We start from the raw sequence: 21,276 nt of genomic DNA, 5'->3' as shown, positions 1-21,276 counted from the left end.
CGGGCACACAGAAAACTGGGCAACTTGGAAGGCACTGAACAGACTGCGCTCTGGCACCACAAGATGCAGAGCCAACCTCAAGAAATGGGACTACAGGGTGGAATCCACGACATGCAAGTGTGGAGAGGAGCAAACCTCTGACCTCCTGCTGCGATGCAACCTGAGCCCTGCCACAGGCCCGTAGCCAGGATTTCGTTTCGGGGGGGGGGGGGGGGGCTAAAAAAAATTCAGGGGGAGGGTTCGGGGGGGTGGGCTGAGTCTGAGTGAAAGAGGGTCTAGCCTAGCAAACCTTTTGTATCATTACCCCAATACCCCATGCATATGGGTTGAGTATGGTGATCAGATCATGATATGAATAAACATAACAGTTTAAATAATGCACCAGTAAGGCCTTTTCGCGAACCACCATGAGAATTTGGGGGGGGGGGGGGGCTGACCCTGCTGCTCTCCCACAAAACAGGTTCTTAAAGATCTATCCACTTCGTTTTCAGTTTATTTAAGTACTAGTTTGAGTACCCGGTAATGCCCGAGTTATTTGAAAAAGGCCTTATTTGTTTTTGGATGTTAGGTAATATCAGTTAGGAAATTTGTGACACTATTTATTAGGGAAAGAAATCAAGTCTTTGTTCTTGTTTTTAGAATGCTCCCATTAGAAAATGCGTAAGGATTTGCTGAACTACAATTCCCTGAATCATGGTTCAATCCTTCCCAAATCCTGCCAATATTCAACATAGGCCATGTTGGGGAAGTTTCCCATCGGAGTGGAAATCATCTATCAGACAGATGGTAAGCTATTTAGCCTCAGCAGACTGAAAACCAAGGTTACAACATCTGTTATAGAACTCCAATATGCTGATGGCAACATCGTCTGTGCACATTCAGAAGATCTACAAGCCACTCAAAACACCTTTGCAGAAGCATACGAGAAGCTCGGCCTGTCATTGAACATCTAGAAAACCAAAGTGCTCTTCCAGCAGTCACCAGCCAATCCCTCTCCAAAGCCAGAAATACAGCTTAATGGTGTAACATTAGAAAATGTTGATCATTTCTGCTAGCATGTAGAGAAGTGTTTCTCAACCTGGGGATCGGGACCCCTGTGGGGGTTGCGAAGGGGTGTCAGAGGGGTCGCCAGAGACCATCAGAAAACAGTATTTTCTGTTGGTCATGGGGGTTCTGTGGGGAAAGTTTGGTCCAATTCTATCATTGGTGGGGTTCAGAATGCTATTTCATTGTGGGTGAACTATAAATCCCAACAACTACAACTCCCAAATGGCAAGGTCTATTTTCTCCAAACTTTACCAGTGTTCACATTTGGGCACATTTTGACAAGCTGGAATGTGTCCAGAGGAGGGCGACTCAAATGATCAAGGGTCTGGAGAACAAGCCCTATGAGGAGCGGCTTAAGGAGCTGGGCATGTTTAGCCTGAAGAAGAGAAGGCTGAGAGGAGATATGATAGCCATGTATAAATATGTGAGAGGAAGCCACAGGGAGGAGGGAGCAAGCTTGTTTTCTGCTTCCTTGGAGACTAGGACGCAATGGAACAATGGCTTCAAACTACAAGAAAGGAGATTCCATCTGAACATGAGGAAGAACTTCCTGACTGTGAGAGCCGTTCAGCAGTGGAACTCTCTGCCCCGGAGTGTGGTGGAGGCTCCTTCTTTGGAAGCTTTTAAACAGGGGCTGGATAGCCATCTGTCAGGGGTGATTTGAATGCAATATTCCTGCTTCTTGGCAGAATGGGGTTGGACTGGATGGCCCAGGAGGTCTCTTCCAACTCTTTGATTCTATGATTCTATATTGAGTATTTGTGCCAAGTTTGATCCAGATCCTAATATTTTCTCTTGGTCATGGGAATTCTGTGTGCCATGTTTGATTCAATTCAATCATTGATGGAGTTCAGAAGGCTCTTTGATTTAAGGTGAAATATAAATCCCAGCAACTTCAGCATTACCAAATGACAAAATCAATCACCCCCAACCCCACCAGTATTCAAATTTTGGGCGTATCGGGTATTTGTGCCAAATTTGGTCCAGTGACTGAAAATACATCCTGCATATCAGATATTTACATTACAATTCATAACAGTATCAAAATTACAGTTATGAAGTAGCAACGAAAATAACGTTATGGTTGGGGGTCACCACAACATGAGGACCTGTACTAAGGGGTCGCAGCATTAGGAAGGTTGAGAACCACTGATGTAGAGTTTATCAACAGGTGTAGGTTTACGACATCCTGTGATTATTCTGCATGTTTCATTCAATGCTATGTTCACCTGCTTTGCATGGCCAGACCTATGCCAAACAGGGTAGGCATACTTGGCAGTTGAGTAAGACAAGGCCAGGGCTGATGTTCTAACTAATTTTGGGTCTGCACCCCATGTGCTGCCAGTAAGTTTCCGCAGGATGTTATTGTGTACTATGTCAAGAGAACTAGCTGTCACAAGATGGGTTGATGCTGCTACAGTTGTGGGGTGGGGGGATTACTTTTTTTACTTAGCCAATCCCTTGTTGTCTGAGTAGGATAATCCTCCAGGGTGGGTCTGTAGGCGACAATGGAGCCCTATTCTTGATTTGCATCGTCTCCCGCAGTGAAAGCATTGGTTTCCAGGTGGAGGGCGGTCCCAGTCAGGGTTGGCTTGACACGCCTTCCTCTTGGCACGTTTCTCTCTTTCACCCTCCATTCGTGCCTCTTCAAATTCTGCAGCACTGTTGGTCACAGCTGACCTCCAGCTGGAGCGCTCACAGGCCATGGCTTTCCAGTTCTCAGTGTCTATGCCAGAGTTTTTAAGGTTGGCCTTGAGCCCATCTTTAAATCTCTTTTCCTGTCCACCAACATTCCGTTTTCCGTTCTTGAGTTCAGAATAGAGCAACTGCTTTGGGAGACAGTAATCATCTGTGCACATTCAGAAGAAGACCTACAAGCCACTCTAAACACCTTCGCAGAAGCATACGAGAAGTTCGGCCTCTCACTGAACATCGAGAAAACCAAAGTGCTCTTCTAGCAGTCACCAGCTAATCCCTTTCCAATGCCAGAAATAAAGCTTAATGGTGTAACATTAGAAAATGTTGATCATTTCCGCTACCTTGGCAGCCACCTCTCCACAAAAGTCAACGTTTGACACTGAAATACAACACTGCCCGAGCTCTGCGAGTGCAGCTTTTTTCCGAATGAAGCAGAGACTGTTTTGGAGACCGGGACATCCGTAGGGAGACCAAGGTGCTTGTTTATAAAGCTATTGTCCTCCCAACCCTGCTATATGCCTGCGAGATGTGGACTGTTTACAGACATCATATGCAACTCCTGGTATGATTCCATCAGCACTGCCTCCGAAAAATCCTGCAAATCTCTTGGGAAAACAAGTGGACAAATGTCAGCGTGCTGGAAGAAGCAAAGACCACCAGCATTGAAGCGATGATCCTCCGCCATCAACTCCGTTAAGACCGGCCACGTTGTCCGGATGCCTGACCACCGTCTCCCAAAGCGGTTGCTCTACTCCAAACTCAAGAACGGAAAACAGAATGTTGGTGGGCAGGAAAAGAGATTTAAAGGTGGGCTCAAAGCCAACCTTAAAAACTCTGGCATAGACACTGAGAACTGGGAAGCCCTGGCCCTTGAGTGCTCCAGCTGGAGGTCAGCTGTGACCAGCAGTGCTGCGGAATTTGAAGAGGCAGGAATGGAGGGCGAAAGAGAGAAACGTGCCAAGAGGAAGGCGCGTCAAGACCGCCTTCCACCTGGAAACCGATGCCCTCACTATGGGAGAAGATGCAGGTCAAGAATAGGGCTCCACAGTCACCTACAGACCCACCACCAGGATACTACACTTGGAGGACCATCATCCTCTCAATCAGAGCTTTCCAAAATGTGTCTTGCAACACATTAGTGTGTCAGCCGCAGTATGTAGGTGTGTGACACAAACATAATGAGAAACCTTTGAGTCTATATGAATTAAGTAATAATTCATATAGACATGGCCAACTAATTCAATTTGCACTATTTTAAATTGTTTTTAATCTAATTGTAATTTTAGAAAATTAGAAACATTGGAGGCAAATTTCAGGCAAAAATTGGTATGATAAGAAACAAAGACGGCAGGGACCTAACAGAAGCTGAAGAGATCAAGAGAAGGTGGCGAGACTATACAGAAGATCTGTATAGGAAGGATAATAATATCGAGGATACTTTTGATGGTGTGGTGAATGAATTAGAACCAGACATCCTGAGAAGTGAGGTTGAATGGGCCTTAAGAAGCATTGCAAGGCAGCAGGAGACGACGGGATCCTAACTGAACTGTTTAAAATCTTAAAAGATGATGCTGTCAAGGTGATGCATGCCATATGCCAGCAAATATGGAAAACACAAGAATGGCCATCAGACTGGAAAAAATCAACTTATATCCCCATACCAAAAAAGGGAAATGCGAAAGACTGCTCAAACTTCCGTACAGTGGCCCTTATCTCTCATGCCAGTAAGGTAATGCTCAAGATCCTGCAAGGAAGACTCCAGCAATACATGGAGAGAGAGTTGCCAGATGTTCAAGCTGGGTTTAGAAAAGGCAGAGGAACGAGAGACCAGATTGCCAATATCCGCTGGATAATGGAGAAAGGCAGGGAGTTTCAGAAAAACATCTATTTTTGCTTAATTGACTATTCTAAAGCCTTTGACTGTGTGGATCATAATAAACTGTGGCAAGTTCTTGGTGGGATGGGCATACCAAGCCACCTTGTCTCCCTCCTGAGGAATCTGTACAAGGACCAAGTAGCAACAGTAAGAACTGACCACGGAACAACAGACTGGTTCAAGACTGGGAAAGGCGTCCGGCAAGGCTGCATACTCTCACCCAACCTTTTTAACTTGATGCAGAACACATCATGCGATGTGCGGGGCTTGAGGAATGCAAAGCTGGGATGAAAATTGCTGGAAGAAACATTAACAACCTCAGATATGCAGATGACACCACTCTGATGGCCGAAAGCGAGGAGGAGCTGAGGAGCCTTCTAATCAAGGTGAAAGAAGAAAGTGCAAAAGCCGGATTGCAGCTAAACGTCAAAAAAACCAAGATTATGGCAACAAGAATGACTGACAACTGGAAAATAGAGGGAGAAACTGTGGAGGCCGTGACAGACTTTGTATTTCTAGGTGCAAAGATTACTGCAGATGCAGACTGTGGCCAGGAAATCAGAAGACGCTTACTTCTTGGGAGGAGAGCAATGTCCAGTCTCGACAAAATAGTAAAGAGTAGAGACATCAGACTGGCAACAAAGATCCGCCTAGTCAAAGCCATGGTATTCCCTGTAGTAACCTACGGATGTGAGAGCTGGACCTTAGGGAAGGCTGAGCGAAGGAAGATCGATGCTTTTGAACTGTGGTGCTGGAGGAAAGTTCTGAGAGTGCCTTGGACTGCGAGAAGATCCAACCAATCCATCCTCCAGGAAATAAAGCCAGACTGCTCACTATAGGGAAAGATACTAGAGACAAAATTGAAATACTTTGGCCACATCATGAGGAGACAGGAAAGCATAGAGAAGACAATTATGCTGGGGAAAGTGGAAGGAAAAAGGAAGAGGGGCCGACCAAGGGCAAGATGGATGGATGGCATCCTTGAAGTGACTGGACTGACCTTGAGGGAGCTGGGGGTGGTGACGGCCGACAGGGAGCTCTGGTGTGGGCTGGTCCATGAGGTCACGAAGAGTCGGAGACGACTGAACGAATGAACAACAACAAAAGATGGGTTTGTAGGGTTTTTTCTCAAGTTGAATTTGTATGTAAGTTGGAGCAGGTACATTTTTAAAGTTAACTCTAGCCAAAACTCTTTTTAAAAAATCTGAATTCACACTGCCATATATCCTAATTCAAAACATATAATGTGGGATTTTCTTGTGTGCCAGAGGTCTCAGATAACCCAGTTCAAAGTAGATATTGTGGATTATCTGCTTTGATAGTCTGCGTTATATGACCGTGTGGAATATCATGGGGTAAGTAAGGGTTAACACCCCTGAAATGTTTGCTTTGCTGTCTGTGGCCCTGTTCAGTAGATTTCAGTTCACTTTCTATCCCTGTGATAATTGGATTTTGAAAAACTAGGCCAAGGATTGGTGATAAAGCTTCAGTGGAAACCCCTTTTCCCCACAATAACTCTTCCAGGACTCATAGTTACGAATGGGGTGAGACAACAAAGTGAGAGGAAATCTACCCCCTGGAAGGGAAATTAACTCCTGGATCATAGAATCATAGAATCAAAGAGTTGGAAGAGACCTCATGGGCCATCCAGTCCAACCCCATTCTGCCAAGAAGCAGGAATATTGCATTCAAATCACCCCTGACAGATGGCCATCCAGCCTCTGCTTAAAAGCTTCCAAAGAAGGAGCCTCCACCACACTCCGGGGCAGAGAGTTCCACTGCTGAACGGCTCTCACAGTCAGGAAGTTCTTCCTAATGTTCAGATGGAATCTCCTCTCTTGTAGTTTGAAGCCATTGTTTCGCGTCCTAGTCTCCAAGGAAGCAGAAAACAAACTTGCTCCCTCCTCCCTGTGGCTTCCTTTCACATACTTATACATGGCAATCATATCTCCTCTCAGCCTTCTCTTCTTCAGGCTAAACATGCCCAGTTCCCTAAGCCGCTCCTCATAGGGCTTGTTCTCCAGACCCTTGATCATTTTAGTCGCCCTCCTAAAATGATGAGCGGCTTAGGGAACTGGGCATGTTTGGCCTGAAGAAGAGAAGGCTGAAAGGAGATATGATAGCCATGTATAAATATGTGAGAGGAAGCCACACGGAGGGGGGAGCAAGCTTGTTTTCTGCTTCCTTGGAGACTAGGACGCGAAACAATGGCTTCAAACTACAAGAGAGGAGATTCCATCTGAACATTAGGAAGAACTTCCTGACTGTGAGAGCCGTTCAGCAGTGAACTCTCTGCCCCGAAGTGTGGTGGAGGCCCCTTCTTTGGAAGCTTTTAAGCAGAGGCTGGATGGCTATCTGTCAGGGGTGATTTGAATGCAATATTCCTGCTTCTTGGCAGAATGGGGTTGGACTGGATGGCCCATGAGGTCTCTTCCAACTCTTTGATTCTATGATTCTATTATCCAGGAGTTAATTTCCCTTCCAGGGGGTAGATTTCCTCTCACTTTGTTGTCTCACCTCATTCGTAACTATGAGTCGGATGTAAGTCTGTAACTCAAGAGTTTCCACCTGGAAACCAATGCCCTCACTGAGGGAGAAGATGCAGGTCAAGAATAGGGCTCCACAGCAACCTACGGATCCACAAGAATACTGATCATGGAAGACTATCCTACTCGTCCAAGGAGGGATCGCCTAAGAAGAAATAAGGCAGTCAAGAGGGATGCCGAGCTGTACAATGTAGTGTGTCACTCTGCCCTGTATCAGAGGTACTCGCCTGCACTGGGTGTAATGCAGCTCTTTCGAACATGGCCACAGGAAGCAGGGAAAGCTGCGCGTGCGCTGGGAAGCTCTCCCCCTCCCTTTTGCAGGGAAACCCCTCCTGCCTGTCCTCTGGCCTCGCGCGCCTCCGCTCTGAGACAACCGTTGGAGCCCTTCCGAGGCCTAGCCCCGCCCCCTTTGCGCGAGCGCCGCCGCGATTGGTCGCCTCGGGAGCGGAAGGCCCTGAGCCTCATTTCCGCGCCAGCCGCCATCTTGTCGGCGGTTGGAGGCGCTCGCTGCGTCGGGAGCCCGTTTTTTTTCCCCCGGCCGGAGTGGACCCTTCCCCGCCTCTCGCCATGGCCAACAACTGCCCCGTCCTGGGCGCTGGCAACTGCCACCAGCCCCCTCCGCAGCACCAACAGCCGCCTCAGCCGCCCGGGCCGCCGGCCGGAGCCGTTCTCTCGCCGCCACCGCTGCCGCTCCAGAGCGCGGGCCCCAAGCCGGCGGCCTCCGGCAAGCAAGGCAACGTCCTGCCCCTGTGGGGGAACGAGAAGACCATGAACCTCAACCCCATGATCCTCACCAACATCCTCTCCTCGCCCTACTTCAAGGTGCAGCTCTACGAGCTCAAGACCTACCACGAGGTGGTCGACGAGATCTACTTCAAGGTGAGGCCTCGGGAGGAGGAAGGCCCCATCCGCGCAGGCCCGCAAAAGCGCGCCAAAGGGCCCTTCCACACCGCCATGTAACCCAGATAGATGGACATCAAGGCAGTTAAATAGTCCACAGTACCCGCTTTGACTGGGTTAACTGAGGGTCCATCCACACCGCCATATAACCCAGAATATCAAGGCATATAATCGCACAATGTCTGCTTTGAACAGGAGTATCCGAGTACACTACTATATTATTATTATTTATTTATTTGCAGTATTTATATTTCACCCTTCTCACCCCTCAGGGGACTCAGGGCGGATTACAGTGTACACATATATGGCAAACATTCAATGCCAATTTTGACATACAACGTACAGACATACACATATAATATGATCCAGTTCAGTATGGATTTTGTACAGTAGTGTGGAAGGGGCCGAAGGAGGCATGCCATCCCAATTGTAAACTGGTCTGGATGGCACTTTCTGAGGAACCATCTGCACATCACAGCGAACCCATTTTTCTTTCCTGCCTGTTTGAGGCCCATTCCACACATTCAATACTGGGTTTTAACTTTGCTTTAGATATTGTTTCTTAATGTCTAAATGTATGTTTATTTATTTACAGCTTTTATATTCCGCCCTTCTCACCCCGCAGGGAACTTAGGGCAGATTGCAGTGTACACATATATATAGCAAACATTCAATGCCAATTTTGACATACAACATATACAGACATAGACAAAAGCTATTTTTAACTTTTTCTGGCCGCCAGGGGAGCTGTCGCTTTCATCGTCCATCTGCGACGCTGATGAAGCACTTCCGCATTCCTCGCATGCTTTTTGCTGGAGTGCTTGCTGGAGTCTTTTTTTTTTTTTTTTTTTTTGGCCTCATAAATTAGTTAATTTAGCCTTCCCACACTTTAAGGTGGTACCTAATTTTCCTACTTGACAGATGCAACTGTCTTTCGGGTTGCAAAGGTCGACAACAGGCTACACAATTGGTTGGAAACCCACTGCAACCCAGGCTGGCTTCGAACTCATGACCTTTTGGTCAGAGTGATCTTAATGCAGCTGACACTCCGCCAGCTGCGCCACAATCCCGGTGCTTATATGTTCTTATTCTTACATTTGTACATTTTTCACTGTAAATAAATGTATATGTGTGTCAGTGTGGACTCAGACCTCTTCCACACAGGCATATAATGCAGAATATCAAGGCAGAATATCCCACAATTTCTGCTTTGAATTGGATTATCTGAATTCACACTGCCATATATCCTAATTCAAAGCATATAATGTGGGATTTTCTTGTGTGGCAGAGGTCTCAGATAACCCAGTTCAAAGCAGATATTGTGGATTATCTACTTTGATAGTCTGCATTATATGACTGTGTGGAAGGGCCCCAAGACTGTATTAAAAGGTCAGTGTAGTTATGGCTGAAGAGATGCAGCCTAGGTCCCCTTCTACACTGCCATATGAAATCCAGATTTTCTGCTTTGAACTGGATTATATGGCAGTGTCGACTCATATAATCCATTTCCAAGCAGATAATGTAGATTATTTGCTTTAATCATCTGGGTTATATGGCAGTGTAGATCCAGCCTAAAAAGCCACAAGCTTTTGTCGAAGGCTTTCATGGCTGGAATCACTGGGTTGTAGGTTTTTTTGGGCTATATGGCCATGTTCTAGAGGCATTCTCTCCTGACGTTTCGCCTGCATCTGTGGCAAGCATCCTCAGAGGTAGTGAAGTCTGTTGGAACTAGGAAAAAAGGTTTATATATCTGTGGAATGACCAGGATGGGACAAAGGACTCTTGACTGTTGGAGCTAGGTGTGAATGTTTAGGTGTGAAAGCCACAAGGTTTTGTTAGAAGGCTCTGAAGCAGCTACGGATGCATCTACACTGTAGAACGAATGCAGTTGATTTATTTTATTTATTTCTGGTATTTGTACCCTGTCTCTTCCCGAAGGGGGACTCAGGATGGCTTACATTAGTAACAGTACAAAGCCACTACATCACAGTTGACATCTCTATCAGCTATGGCTCAATGCTGTGGAAGCATGGCAGTTGTTATTCCACTTCTCCCCCAAAATTATTTATTATTTATTTTTATTCCGCCTTTCTCTACCCCAAAGCGGACTCAAGGCGTCTTTATATATGGCAAGTATTCAATGCCTTTGGACAACAAACAGTTAGAATGCACTTCAGTTAAATGAAATACACATTAAAACATATATTGCATTCACTATTAAATTCATGCCATCCTAGGAGACTGAGGGCCCTTCCACACAGTCATATAACCCAGAATATCAATGCAACTATGTGGAAGGGGCATAGGACCCCATCTACAGCTCTGTATAAAATCCAGATAATCTTTAAACTGGATTCTATGACAGTGTCAACTAATACAACCCAGTTCAAAGCAGATAATCTGGATTATTTGGTTTAATAATATCGATTGTACTAGCCGCTCCCTGCCACATATTGCTGTGGCCCAGTCTGTGTATATGTGTTTTGTGTGTGTATATATGTGTATATTTGTATATATGTGGTTTTGTGCATGTATTGTAATGTGTTTTTGCAGGTTTCTTTTGCTTTTTAAAACTCTTCCGCTTTGTTTTTCAGTGTTTCTATGAGTGATGGTCCCTTGTTAACCTGATAGGTGTATTGTATCCAAATTTGGTGTCAATTTGCCCAGTGGTTTTTGAGTTATTTTAATCCCACAAACGAACGTTACATTTTTATTTATATAGATGGTATTGCAGAAGGGGCCTCAATCTACACTGCCATATAATCGAATTCAAAGCCCCCAAACCCTGTTTTCTTTGATTGCAAAACATTGGATTATGCCTTTTGGATTTTAGGGTGTGAGTGCATTGTAGAGTTAATGCGGCCAGAGACCATTTTAACTGTCATAGAATTATAGAGTTGGAAGAGAACACATGGGGCATGTAGTCCATACAGGAAAAGCACAAAATACCCCCTGACAGATGGCCATCCCGCCTCTGTTTAAGTGCTGCATTAGTTCCTGTCCCAAAAATTCTCAGAGTTCCCTGGAACCTTAGGTTTCTGTGAGAGATTGTGACTGGAAAAAAAACACCTTTTTAGCTGTGATCATAATATTTATCCAGGGGTTTTATGAAATCTGGACATTATTTCAAGGGTTCCATCAGATGAAAGTTGGAAATGGCTGTTCTGTGATATGATCATGTTAGAAGCGCCCCTAATTCCAGTTTCCACTGAACTGTTTAGGCTTGCACAGTCAGCCTAGAGCCATCCAGAATTATTGCATACGTTAGCAGCTGAGCCCAATGCTGAATCCCATATCACACTTACAATTTGCAGAGCTATTTACTGTCTGGCATAGCAGCCAGCTGTTGAACAAAACAAACTCAGAATAATGACAGGGATCCGTCTTTGTACTTGCCACACTGATTTATGGATTTTATATTTTGGTAAGTGCTTTCTCAGAAGCTAGGGATGGATGGAAGTTTCTGCAACAGCTGTCAAACAGTGAGATGTTTTTTAGCTCCACAGCCAGAACAAACTTCTGTGTTCCTTTGAAGTTCAGCAAGATGTTACAGACAAAGACTTGCCTTTATTTAAAGGTCACAGTTGTGAAGGGAGTCAGGTGTTTTTACCCTAGTTCTATGCTTCCTTGCCTAAATGGCCACTACTTTCCAGAGGCACAGACTTGTATGTAATTGGTGCGCTGCCATCTCCCAATCTCAGGATGAAAAAGAGTAGTTCAGTAGCTTTAGATATTTATAATTGTACAACTGAACTGAGGTGGTTAGAGGCCACCAGAAAGGAGTACCAATGAATGGTCTTTTGTTGAAAATAGGATTTGTCCATGGAAAAGTCTTAATAATATGATCTGTAGAGGCAGGTTTACAGACCAATTCTGCATGTGTCACTTTGACAGTAGGTCCTACCCAACTTACTCCCATGTAAATGTCAGTGTAGAGTTGCAATCTTAATTCTAATTATACATCAGTAATTCCCCAACCTGATCAATTTAAAAATCAGGGTGGATTGTTTTAAAATACAATTAAGACATATTTTGGACCATGGTATAGATCTGAATATTAAAATATACTACTGTACAACTCAATAGTTTACAATATCTAGGAATGTATCAGTTGTGGATATTTTAGATCACTTTTCTTCTTTATCAGTAAATTAAAAGTATTTGAGGAAATAGTCATATATAACATACAATGGATGCAGGACTTGAAAATTAAACAGTGAATACAGAGTGGAGGCAGCAGTAAGTCCACTGCAAGGCTCACATTACGAGAACCCTCCTATTGCCCTTATGGCCAAATGAGTAGAAGTGCTGCAACCACCACCTTGAAAGCAGAAGCTGATGACTGGCATACTTATCAGAGGTGGTCAATCTCAATGAGTATGTGCTTGGCATCCATGGCTTGCCTTTGCTGCCCTACGCCAGATTCCATCATTTTTTGCTATCCACATGGGGTCTTTTTTAAATACGATTTTTATTAGTGAATAACGTAAATGACATTAAACACTTATTGAACACAAACCTAAGATACTGGTTTTTATACAGTGAAAGTGGGTGAACATTATAAAAAGAAAAGTGGGAGTATAGAAGCGAAAATAAAGGGAGAAAAAAGGAGCAAAAAAACAGCATCATGACGAACATACACTTATACATTTTTCTTTATCACTTCCAGATTGCTTTCCGTGGTATTACTTAACTCTCTTTCCCTACATGTTCCTAATATATATGCCACTTCCACATGGGGTCTTGAAATACCAAACATCCTAGCATATGGACTTAACAACGCTAGTCCACATGAACACGTCTTGGCCTTTAATGCTTTTTGTTTACTCCACCACTACACATTTTTTGGGTATTCCGCTCTCACAGCATGACCTCTCTTCAACTCAAGCCAAGTGCCAGCAAGGCATTTCTTCCATTGCCCTTTCCACAAAGCTTACAGGGGTAATACTCGAGGGCTATTCATATGGACTCTGGTTGCTAAGGCTTGCTTAGTCACCAGTATGAACAAATTCCATGGTTCTGCTAGTAGTGGGTAGGTTGGACACGCTCTCCCGTGTTTCAGAAGACAAAAAAAGAACAATAAAAACGTGGAAAAAATCAATAAAACGAATTCCCCATAGTGCCAAGCAAATATAACACACTTATCCCATAGAAACTGAAAGACCAGAAGTTCTAATGTTTTGATATTGTACATAGCCTTAAAAAGTCTTCTTTCTCGTTTTTAGATACGGTTTTGAGACATCAGATATGTGAATAACTTGTCTAAGACATATTATTTATCATCCTGAAAGAAAATATCCCATAACCCTCACTTCCATTTTCTTTCAGAATAAGGGGGCTTCCAATTTTCCATTTCCCCCACAGGCTGTTGGATTTTATTTATGTAAAGCAGCTGTTTTGTTTTTTTTTCTGACTTTTGGGTTCTCATTAACCAAATAGCAACTGTACTTCAGGGGTATATCTTCTTTGAATCTAAGGATCCTATTTAACTTTCATGGCTACAAGCCATTGATAGTCTTGTTCTGTAAGTTCAGGCAACCTGTCTAAGGTCATTTAAGCTACCTGCTGTTACCGATATATTTTTGTCATGAGTTCTTTAGACTAATATTTTGGTTTTACCATAGATATTTTTACTTAGCTGATTGTAATAATCTGATTTGTATATATCTGGACATGATTGATTCTCAGAATTGGTTTACTAAAGCAGCAGTCTTAATTTTCATAAAGATCACAACTTTATTTATATTAAAATACAAAGCAAGTGTGTTTCTCACTCAGTGGTTTTTTTAATGTGAATTTAAAATTACTGTATAATGCTTTTGATTAATTGGTTTATTGTTTATAGGTTACACATGTTGAGCCTTGGGAGAAAGGAAGCAGAAAAACAGCAGGCCAGACAGGGATGTGCGGAGGGGTAAGTAGAAGTACGTGCCTTCTGAATTCTTGGAGTTTTCTATATGATAGCTACAAATGTGTGTTTTGACAAATCAATGGAAAAAGAAAAATACAGTGTCTCAAGCTTTATTTGAAATTGGTAAATTAGTCTACCAAAATGTCCCATCAATAAGATCTTATTATTGGTGAGACGGAGTTCTTGAAAGTCACTTCGACTGCTTTGTTGCTGTAGTAAGTTGCTAGGAAAAAAGAAAACATGAACTACAGCTATGTACAGGAGGAAGGCCTTATTTCATAGTTGCAAATAGAACCTTGTGCACAAACAGGTTCTGGCCATCTGGCATGTATGTAAGCCAGTAATGTGGGATGGGAAACTTTCCATGGAAACCAGTAGCATCAGATAGTTTTGATGTGGAATTTTTTTCATTTCTGAAAGCACATTTTTATGATGTTAATTAGTAACAAAGTGAAAGGGTGCAATATTAATTAAGTTGGGCAATTTTAAAGCTTTTCAAGTGGTTATAACAAAATCTGCATATCTAATAGAAAGTGTTCATATGACATCATAACTCAAAAATCGCTGGACTAATTGCCACCAACTTTGGCCACAAGACACGTACTAACCCAAGGAGTGACCATCACTCAAAAAATTGATTTTGTCATTTGAGAGATGTAGTCGCTGGGATTTATAGTTAACCTACAATCAAAGAGCATTCTGAATTCCACTAATAATGGGATTGAACCAAACTTGGCACAAAAGACTCCCATGACAAACAGAAAACACTAGAAGGGTTTGGTGGGCATTGACCTTGAGTTTTGGAGTTGTAGTTCACCTACATCCAGAGAGCACTGTGGACTCAAACAATGAAGCATGTAGACCAAACTTGGCACAAATACTCCATATGCTCAAATATGAACACTGATGGAGTTTGGGGGAAATAGACCTTTACATTCGGGAGTTGTAGTTACTGGGATTTATAGTTCACTTACAATCAAAGAGTATTCTCAACTCCACCAACAATAGAATTGGGCCAAACCTCCCACACAGGACCCCTATAACCAACAGTGTGTTTTCTGATGGTCTTTGGCGACCCTTCTGACACCCCCCCTTGCAACCTCCACTCCAGGGGTCCCGACCCCCAGGTTGGGAAAAGCTGCCTTAAAGCCATCCTGTTCAACTCCCTTCACCAGGGCAAAGCCCCCCTGACAAAGAGCCATTACATATATATATATATACGTATACACACACACACACACACACACACACACACACGTTTAAGACAGATATAGTATTATAAATTTGAAAGGGACCCCAAAAGAAAAACAATTATATGTTGCATGTTCCAGAGTAGGCAAACCAGACAATCTCTACATCAACACTGACAAAGAAACAACAAGAAATACTGTTTACCCACAAGCATAAAGAAATTATATATTTTTATACTGGGCCACAGCAACACGTGGCAGGGGACAGCTAGTCTAATACTAACCCTTATCTATTTAGGGCATTGGCAGATCTTTTGAATTGGAATCATTAGTATAAATACGCACACATTTCCTCTTTGGCAGGAGTGCTTTTTGTTTAGTAGGTGGAAAGACTACATTTTCTTCCCATCTGTAAAGATTATTGCATACTTCATATCCTGATGAGGCTTTTCAGCTTCAGCACATGCTAGTCATGGTTTATCTTCTATATTACCTGTGGCTGGATCAGATTGTTTTCGTAAAGTTTTGAGTTGATAGAAAAAGATACTTGAATATAAATGAAAAGCAAGTTATGTTGAATACTTTCTCCTTTTGTTCCCAACATTTAAAGGTGCGTGGTGTTGGAACTGGTGGTATAGTATCTACAGCCTTTTGTCTCCTCTACAAGTTATTTACCCTGAAGCTAACTCGTAAGCAAGTGATGGGACTGATAACGCATACAGACTCTCCTTATATTAGGGCCCTTGGATTCATGTATATTAGGTAAGCAGCAATATAATTAATTTTCACCTAAATATCTTCATTGCAAATACCATTGATTTATGCTATTTCTTTGTATTTGAAGGTACACACAGCCTCCAACAGATTTATGGGACTGGTTTGAATCTTTTCTTGATGATGAGGAGGTATGTCAACAAGGGTAATACTTTGTTTTCTTTTTCTTTTTTTCTGACATATTAATAGAAATAACTGAGTTAAATGTCTTTAGGTTGGAAAGCGTTAAAAGAAAAAAATATGATGGGAAGTAAAACCTTTGTCATTTTGGATGGTTTGCAAGATTGCCATGAACAATAATTAAATACCATTATTATACCCTCAAAATAGTTAAAAGTATCATGTATCGTGAATCTAAGTGCTTTGCAGGGGAAGGCATTGGTAGACTGATGCTAACAGACCAGGAAACAAAAGCAAAAGAAATACATAAATCTTGCATTTTTCACAGTAAGTGTGTTATACTTTATAGAATTCACTAAATGTTCTCAATTCGGGGGGGGGGGGTCATAGTACAGTCTTGTAGAGCAGTGTTTCTCAACCTGGGGGTTGGGACCCCTGAGGGGGTGTCAGGGGGGTTGCCAAAGACCATCAGAAAACACAATATTTTCTGTTGGGCATCAGGATTCTGTGTGGGAAGTTTGGCCCAATTCGATCATTTGTGGGGTTCAGAATGCTCTTTGATTGTAGGTGAACTATAAATCCCAGCAACTACAACTCCCAAATGTCAAGGTTTGTTTCCCCCAAACTCCACCAGTGCTCACATTTGGGTATATTGAGTATTTGTGCCAAGTTTGGTTCAGATCCATCATTGTTTGAGTCCACAGTACTCTCTGGATGTGGGTGAACTACAACGCCAAAACCCAAGGTCCGTGCTCATAAAATCCTTCCAGTATTTTCTGTTTGTCGTGGGAGTATTTTGTGCCAAGTTTGGTTCAATTCCATCATTGGTGGAATTCAGAATGCTCTTTGATTGCAGGTTAACTATAAATCCCAGCAATTATATCTCCCAAATGATAAAAATCAATCCAGCCCCCGACCCCACCAATATTCAAATTTGGACGTATCAGGTATTTGTGCCAAATTTGGTCCGGTGAATGAAAATACATTCTGAATATCAGATATTTACATTACATTTTAAACAGAGGGTGGATGGCCATCTGCCAGGGGTGCTTTGAATATTCAAATATTCCTGATTCTTGGCAGGGGGTTGTACTGGATGGCCCATGAGGCCTCTTCCAATTCTATGATTCTGATTCTATTATTCATAACAGTAGCCAAAATTACAGTTACGAAGTAGCAACGAAAATAATTTTATGGTTGGGGGTCACCACAAAATGGGGGGCTGTATTAAGGGGTCACGCCATTAAGAAGGTTGAGAACCACTGTTGTAGAGTAACCTGATGTTCTAATTCCTACTACAATAGACTTTGGGTTTTTAAAAAAGGTTTTAATGAGATATAGGCACTCAGTCTCTTCATATCTGGCTTAGAATTTCATTTTTGCTGTTTACCATATAATTAGATTAAAATGCAGTAGCACTGAGAGAGAATTTCCATGTGTTGTATTTCCCTCGTTCCACCACTGCTGAAGATTTACCAAAAGTAGATCAAACTGCTCTGTTTTTCCCAGTTCTTCACTTTTGAAGATGTGAAAGTAGATCAGTATGCTCTCTCAGTGCATCTGCCTAAACCGGTTAATGGTTTGACTAATTCCGATATTTGTTAAATACACTATTTCTGAATGTACCTTTCAGGTACCACATTTCAGCTTCTTTAGATCTTTAGATCTCTGTCTAGCCATTTTATTTGGAAAAACTGTGTATCTGAGCACTTAAGTGTGTGTGAGTGCAAGCAGTTTTACATTTAGATTTTCTCTTCTGTTGTAGATAACAAATCTCACTTTCCTTGTGTGCTTGCACTATAGGTTTGGGCCTGACAATAGCTGACTAACATGTCCTGAGCTGTGAGAGGGCATAGCAAGAAGGCCTTCATGCGGTAATGACCCTTTTCCGAGACAATGGTCATCATGGATTATGAGTTTCCAATTATTTGTTCCTTTATTTATTTTTTGCATAACTCTAAATTAGAAACATCACTGCTTCATGGCAGTTGGTTTGCTATTGCTTCCAATGTAGATGGAGTCCATTTGTACTACAGCCTTTTCTGATCACTTTTAGTTAGGCCACAGTGCTGAGTTGTGACTGCAATCCTCAAAATGAGGTTTTAATTTAGACCAAATTATGTTCCATTTTGTGCAGTAGCATAACAAGATGGTAGCACCCGAAACAGCGGAATAGAGGGATTTCATGTTAATCGGTTAAGCAACAGACCCTTTACTATCCAGCAGCAGGATTGGTATATGCACCTGCATGCATTTTCATTAAATCAACCTCCTAGGCTGTAACATATGGCCAAATGCAAAGGTTACAAGAGTTGATATTCAGAGGCGACAACTTTACAGCAAAAGAAACCTTATAGTCATCGTATTTGAAACTTAGAAGATGGCAATTAGGGTAGCCGTGTTGTTTGAAAAACAAATAATAGGTTGTTTATCACAATCAGAATTTGTTTTGTTTTGTGTTTGCTTTATGAAGGATCTCGATGTGAAAGCTGGTGGTGGTTGTGTCATGACCATTGGAGAAATGCTGCGTTCCTTCCTTACTAAGCTTGAATGGTTTTCTACGTTATTTCCAAGAATTCCTGTACCAGTCCAGAAGAACATAGATCAACAAATAAAAGCCAGACCTAGAAAAATCAAGAAGGATGGCAAGGAAGGAGTAGAAGAAGTAGACAGACATGCAGAGCGTAGACGTTCAAGGTTATACATTAACTTTAAAAAATATTTGCTTAACAGACATGTTCTTACTTTTGTAATTTCACATAATCAAAATATCCTGTCCTTTATATGTGATTTATATTAATTGTATTTTATTTATTGCTTTTGTTTATTGCTTTTGTTTATTGATGTGTACTGTTGAGGTTGGCCTCATGTAAGCCGCTCCGAGTCCCTTGGGGAGATGGTGGCGGGGTATAAATAAAGTATTATTATTATTACTATTATTATTATTATTATATTACATCCTTAAAACACTGCCTTCTAAAACAATAGCAGTCTGAAATGTTCGAATAGCTTCATATTGTCTCAGTAATCCTTACACATCCCTTTATGAAGATGATAGTATTCTCATATAGAAGATGAGCTTCTACGGTTTTCATTGCTGAAGCAAAATTTAAGCTGGGAAATCTGCTGTCACATGCACTCTCAATTTCCATTATATGGGATGGAGTGATTCCAGGCATTTATAGCCTGTATTAGGATCCTCTGCTCTCCCAGAGTTTTCAAATTAGGTAATGAGAGCAGTTCATCATATAACAATTGAACCCGTTCTAAGCTATCTTGAAAATGCACTGTTGCTTTGTTCGATAATTACTTTTAATAATTTTTTAATGAATCCAAACAATCAACAGGATTAATGATTCTCCAAAAAAATGTAAAAAAAACTCTGTCATCTATTTCTGTTTGCCCTTCTATACATTATGCAAGATGTAATGCAGTTATTTCTATCCATGTCAAAGGCCCAACAAATATTGGAGTCGAGTCGTTATTAACAAAATATTTGAGTAGTTATTAACAAAATATTGGAGTCATTAACAAAATATTGGAGTCGTTATTAACATCTATAAATTTGACAAGAATACCACTGTTATAAATGGCTGCAAAATAAGGAAAAGATAAATCCTTGCTGGAATCCTTGTTAGAAAAACTGAATTTCTTAAGCGTTTGTTTTCATGTAGGTCTCCAAGGAGGTCCTTGAGTCCCAGGAGGTCACCTAGAAGATCAAGAAGCAGAAGTCGTCACCGAGAAGGCCGTGGATCATCCAGTTTTGATAGAGAATTGGAAAGAGAAAGAGAGCGGCAAAGGCTAGAACGTGAAGCCAAGGAGAGAGACAGGGAGAGGCGACAGTCCAGAAGTTCTGATCGAACGTTGGAACGTCGTCGAAGCAGAAGCCGAGAGAGGCACAGGAGTCGAAGCCGTGACCGGAAAGGAGACAGAAGAGAGCGGGACAGAGAGAGGGAGAAAGAAAATGAACGCAGTAGAAAGAAGGAGCGTGACTATGATAAAGACAGAGGCATTGAAAGGGAGAGAGAGCGATCCAGAGAGAGAGATCGCTCAAGAGAAAAATCAAAAGACAGAAAAAGCAAAAGTGAAATAGATGAGAGGAGGCACAAAGATGAAAAAGATGAAAGGAGACATAGAGAGGAGAAGAGGGATTCCAAAAAAGAGAGGAGACACAGCAGGAGCCGAAGTAGGGATCGGAAGCATAGAAGTAGAAGTGTGAGTAGGAATGCTGGCAAGCACAGCAGGAGCAGGAGTAAAGAGAAATTGAGTAAACACAAGAGTGAAAGTAAAGAGAAATCAAATAAACGGAGTAGAAGCAGAAGCAGAGGAAGAACTGATAGTAGTGAAAAGTCCCGAAAGCGAGACCGTAGCCCCAGTAAAGAGAGGTCGCGAAAACGTAGCAAAAGCAAAGAACGTTCCCACAAACATGACCACAGTGATAAGGACCACTCAAACAAACACGATCGCCGGAGCCAAAGCACAGAACGAGAGAATCAAAAACAATCTAAAAACAAAGATGAGACTGTATGAATGTTCAGAAGTGGATCACATTGAATCCTATAAATGTTTTGAAACCTTGCTTATTTTTTTTCTTAAAGTTAAGATTGTGCAGTAGTTGATGAGCACTCTTCAACCTCCCTTTAGGCTGCAGATTGTCATTTCCTATTTTGAGTAGGGAAGTGCCTTTGTAATCCCATTAAACGCGTTGACTATTTCAGCCCATTTGTTGAGTTACATTCATGATGCAAATCTGTTCGTGCATTTTTTTAAAATTGTTCAGATGTTTCTGAAATGTACAATCTGTACATATGTCCTGAAACTGTTCTAATCCCTTTGGCATGGTTTGCCATGTTGGTTAAATTTATATACGGCAATAAAACTGCCACTAATTCTACTTTGTTTTATAGATGTGGAATTATGGTTTCTATCTGAATTAGCATGGCTGAGCTTTGCATAATAGTATGGCAGAAGCTTTTAAGGATGGGTTTTGAACATGTATTATATCTCAAATATTTATGTGCATTCAACATCCACAAAGGTCGCGGTTCTAGGACTCGTGTGTCCATTTGTACTTCTTGTCTTGGAAAGCATTCAGAATGCAGTTTTATTTGTGAAACTCAGTGAATAATACATTTAGATTAGCCTTTCAAAGTAACACAGGGCCTATGGTTTCGTTTCTGGTGTCTTTGTCATAGCTGAGGTTGATGCTACCTC

At 42.1% G+C, this 21,276-nt stretch overlaps 2 protein-coding genes across 2 annotated transcripts in view; one reads left to right on the top strand and one right to left on the bottom strand.

Annotated features, from left to right (window-relative positions):
* The window catches only part of HENMT1 (HEN methyltransferase 1), a 28,123-nt gene extending 20,580 nt beyond the window's left edge, over positions 1–7,543 (bottom strand). Inside the window, exon 1 of the mRNA XM_067467576.1 lies at positions 7,395–7,543. The gene's annotated coding sequence lies outside the window, so the exon portion shown is untranslated. The remainder of the gene's footprint in view (positions 1–7,394) is intronic.
* A 79-nt stretch (positions 7,544–7,622) lies between these two features.
* PRPF38B (pre-mRNA processing factor 38B) lies at positions 7,623–20,779 on the top strand. Its single transcript, XM_060774595.2, has 6 exons — positions 7,623–8,046; positions 13,913–13,981; positions 15,779–15,930; positions 16,013–16,073; positions 18,536–18,759; positions 19,737–20,779. The coding sequence occupies exons 1-6, from the start codon at positions 7,735–7,737 to the stop codon at positions 20,590–20,592; spliced, it is 1,674 nt and encodes a 557-aa protein (XP_060630578.2). The 5' UTR covers positions 7,623–7,734; the 3' UTR covers positions 20,593–20,779.
* The last annotated feature ends 497 nt before the right edge of the window (positions 20,780–21,276 follow it).

The sequence above is a fragment of the Anolis sagrei genome, chromosome 4, assembly GCF_037176765.1.
Source record: "Anolis sagrei isolate rAnoSag1 chromosome 4, rAnoSag1.mat, whole genome shotgun sequence".
Taxonomy (NCBI): Eukaryota; Metazoa; Chordata; class Lepidosauria; order Squamata; family Dactyloidae; genus Anolis; species Anolis sagrei.
This window is presented reverse-complemented; position numbering and strand designations above follow the sequence as displayed.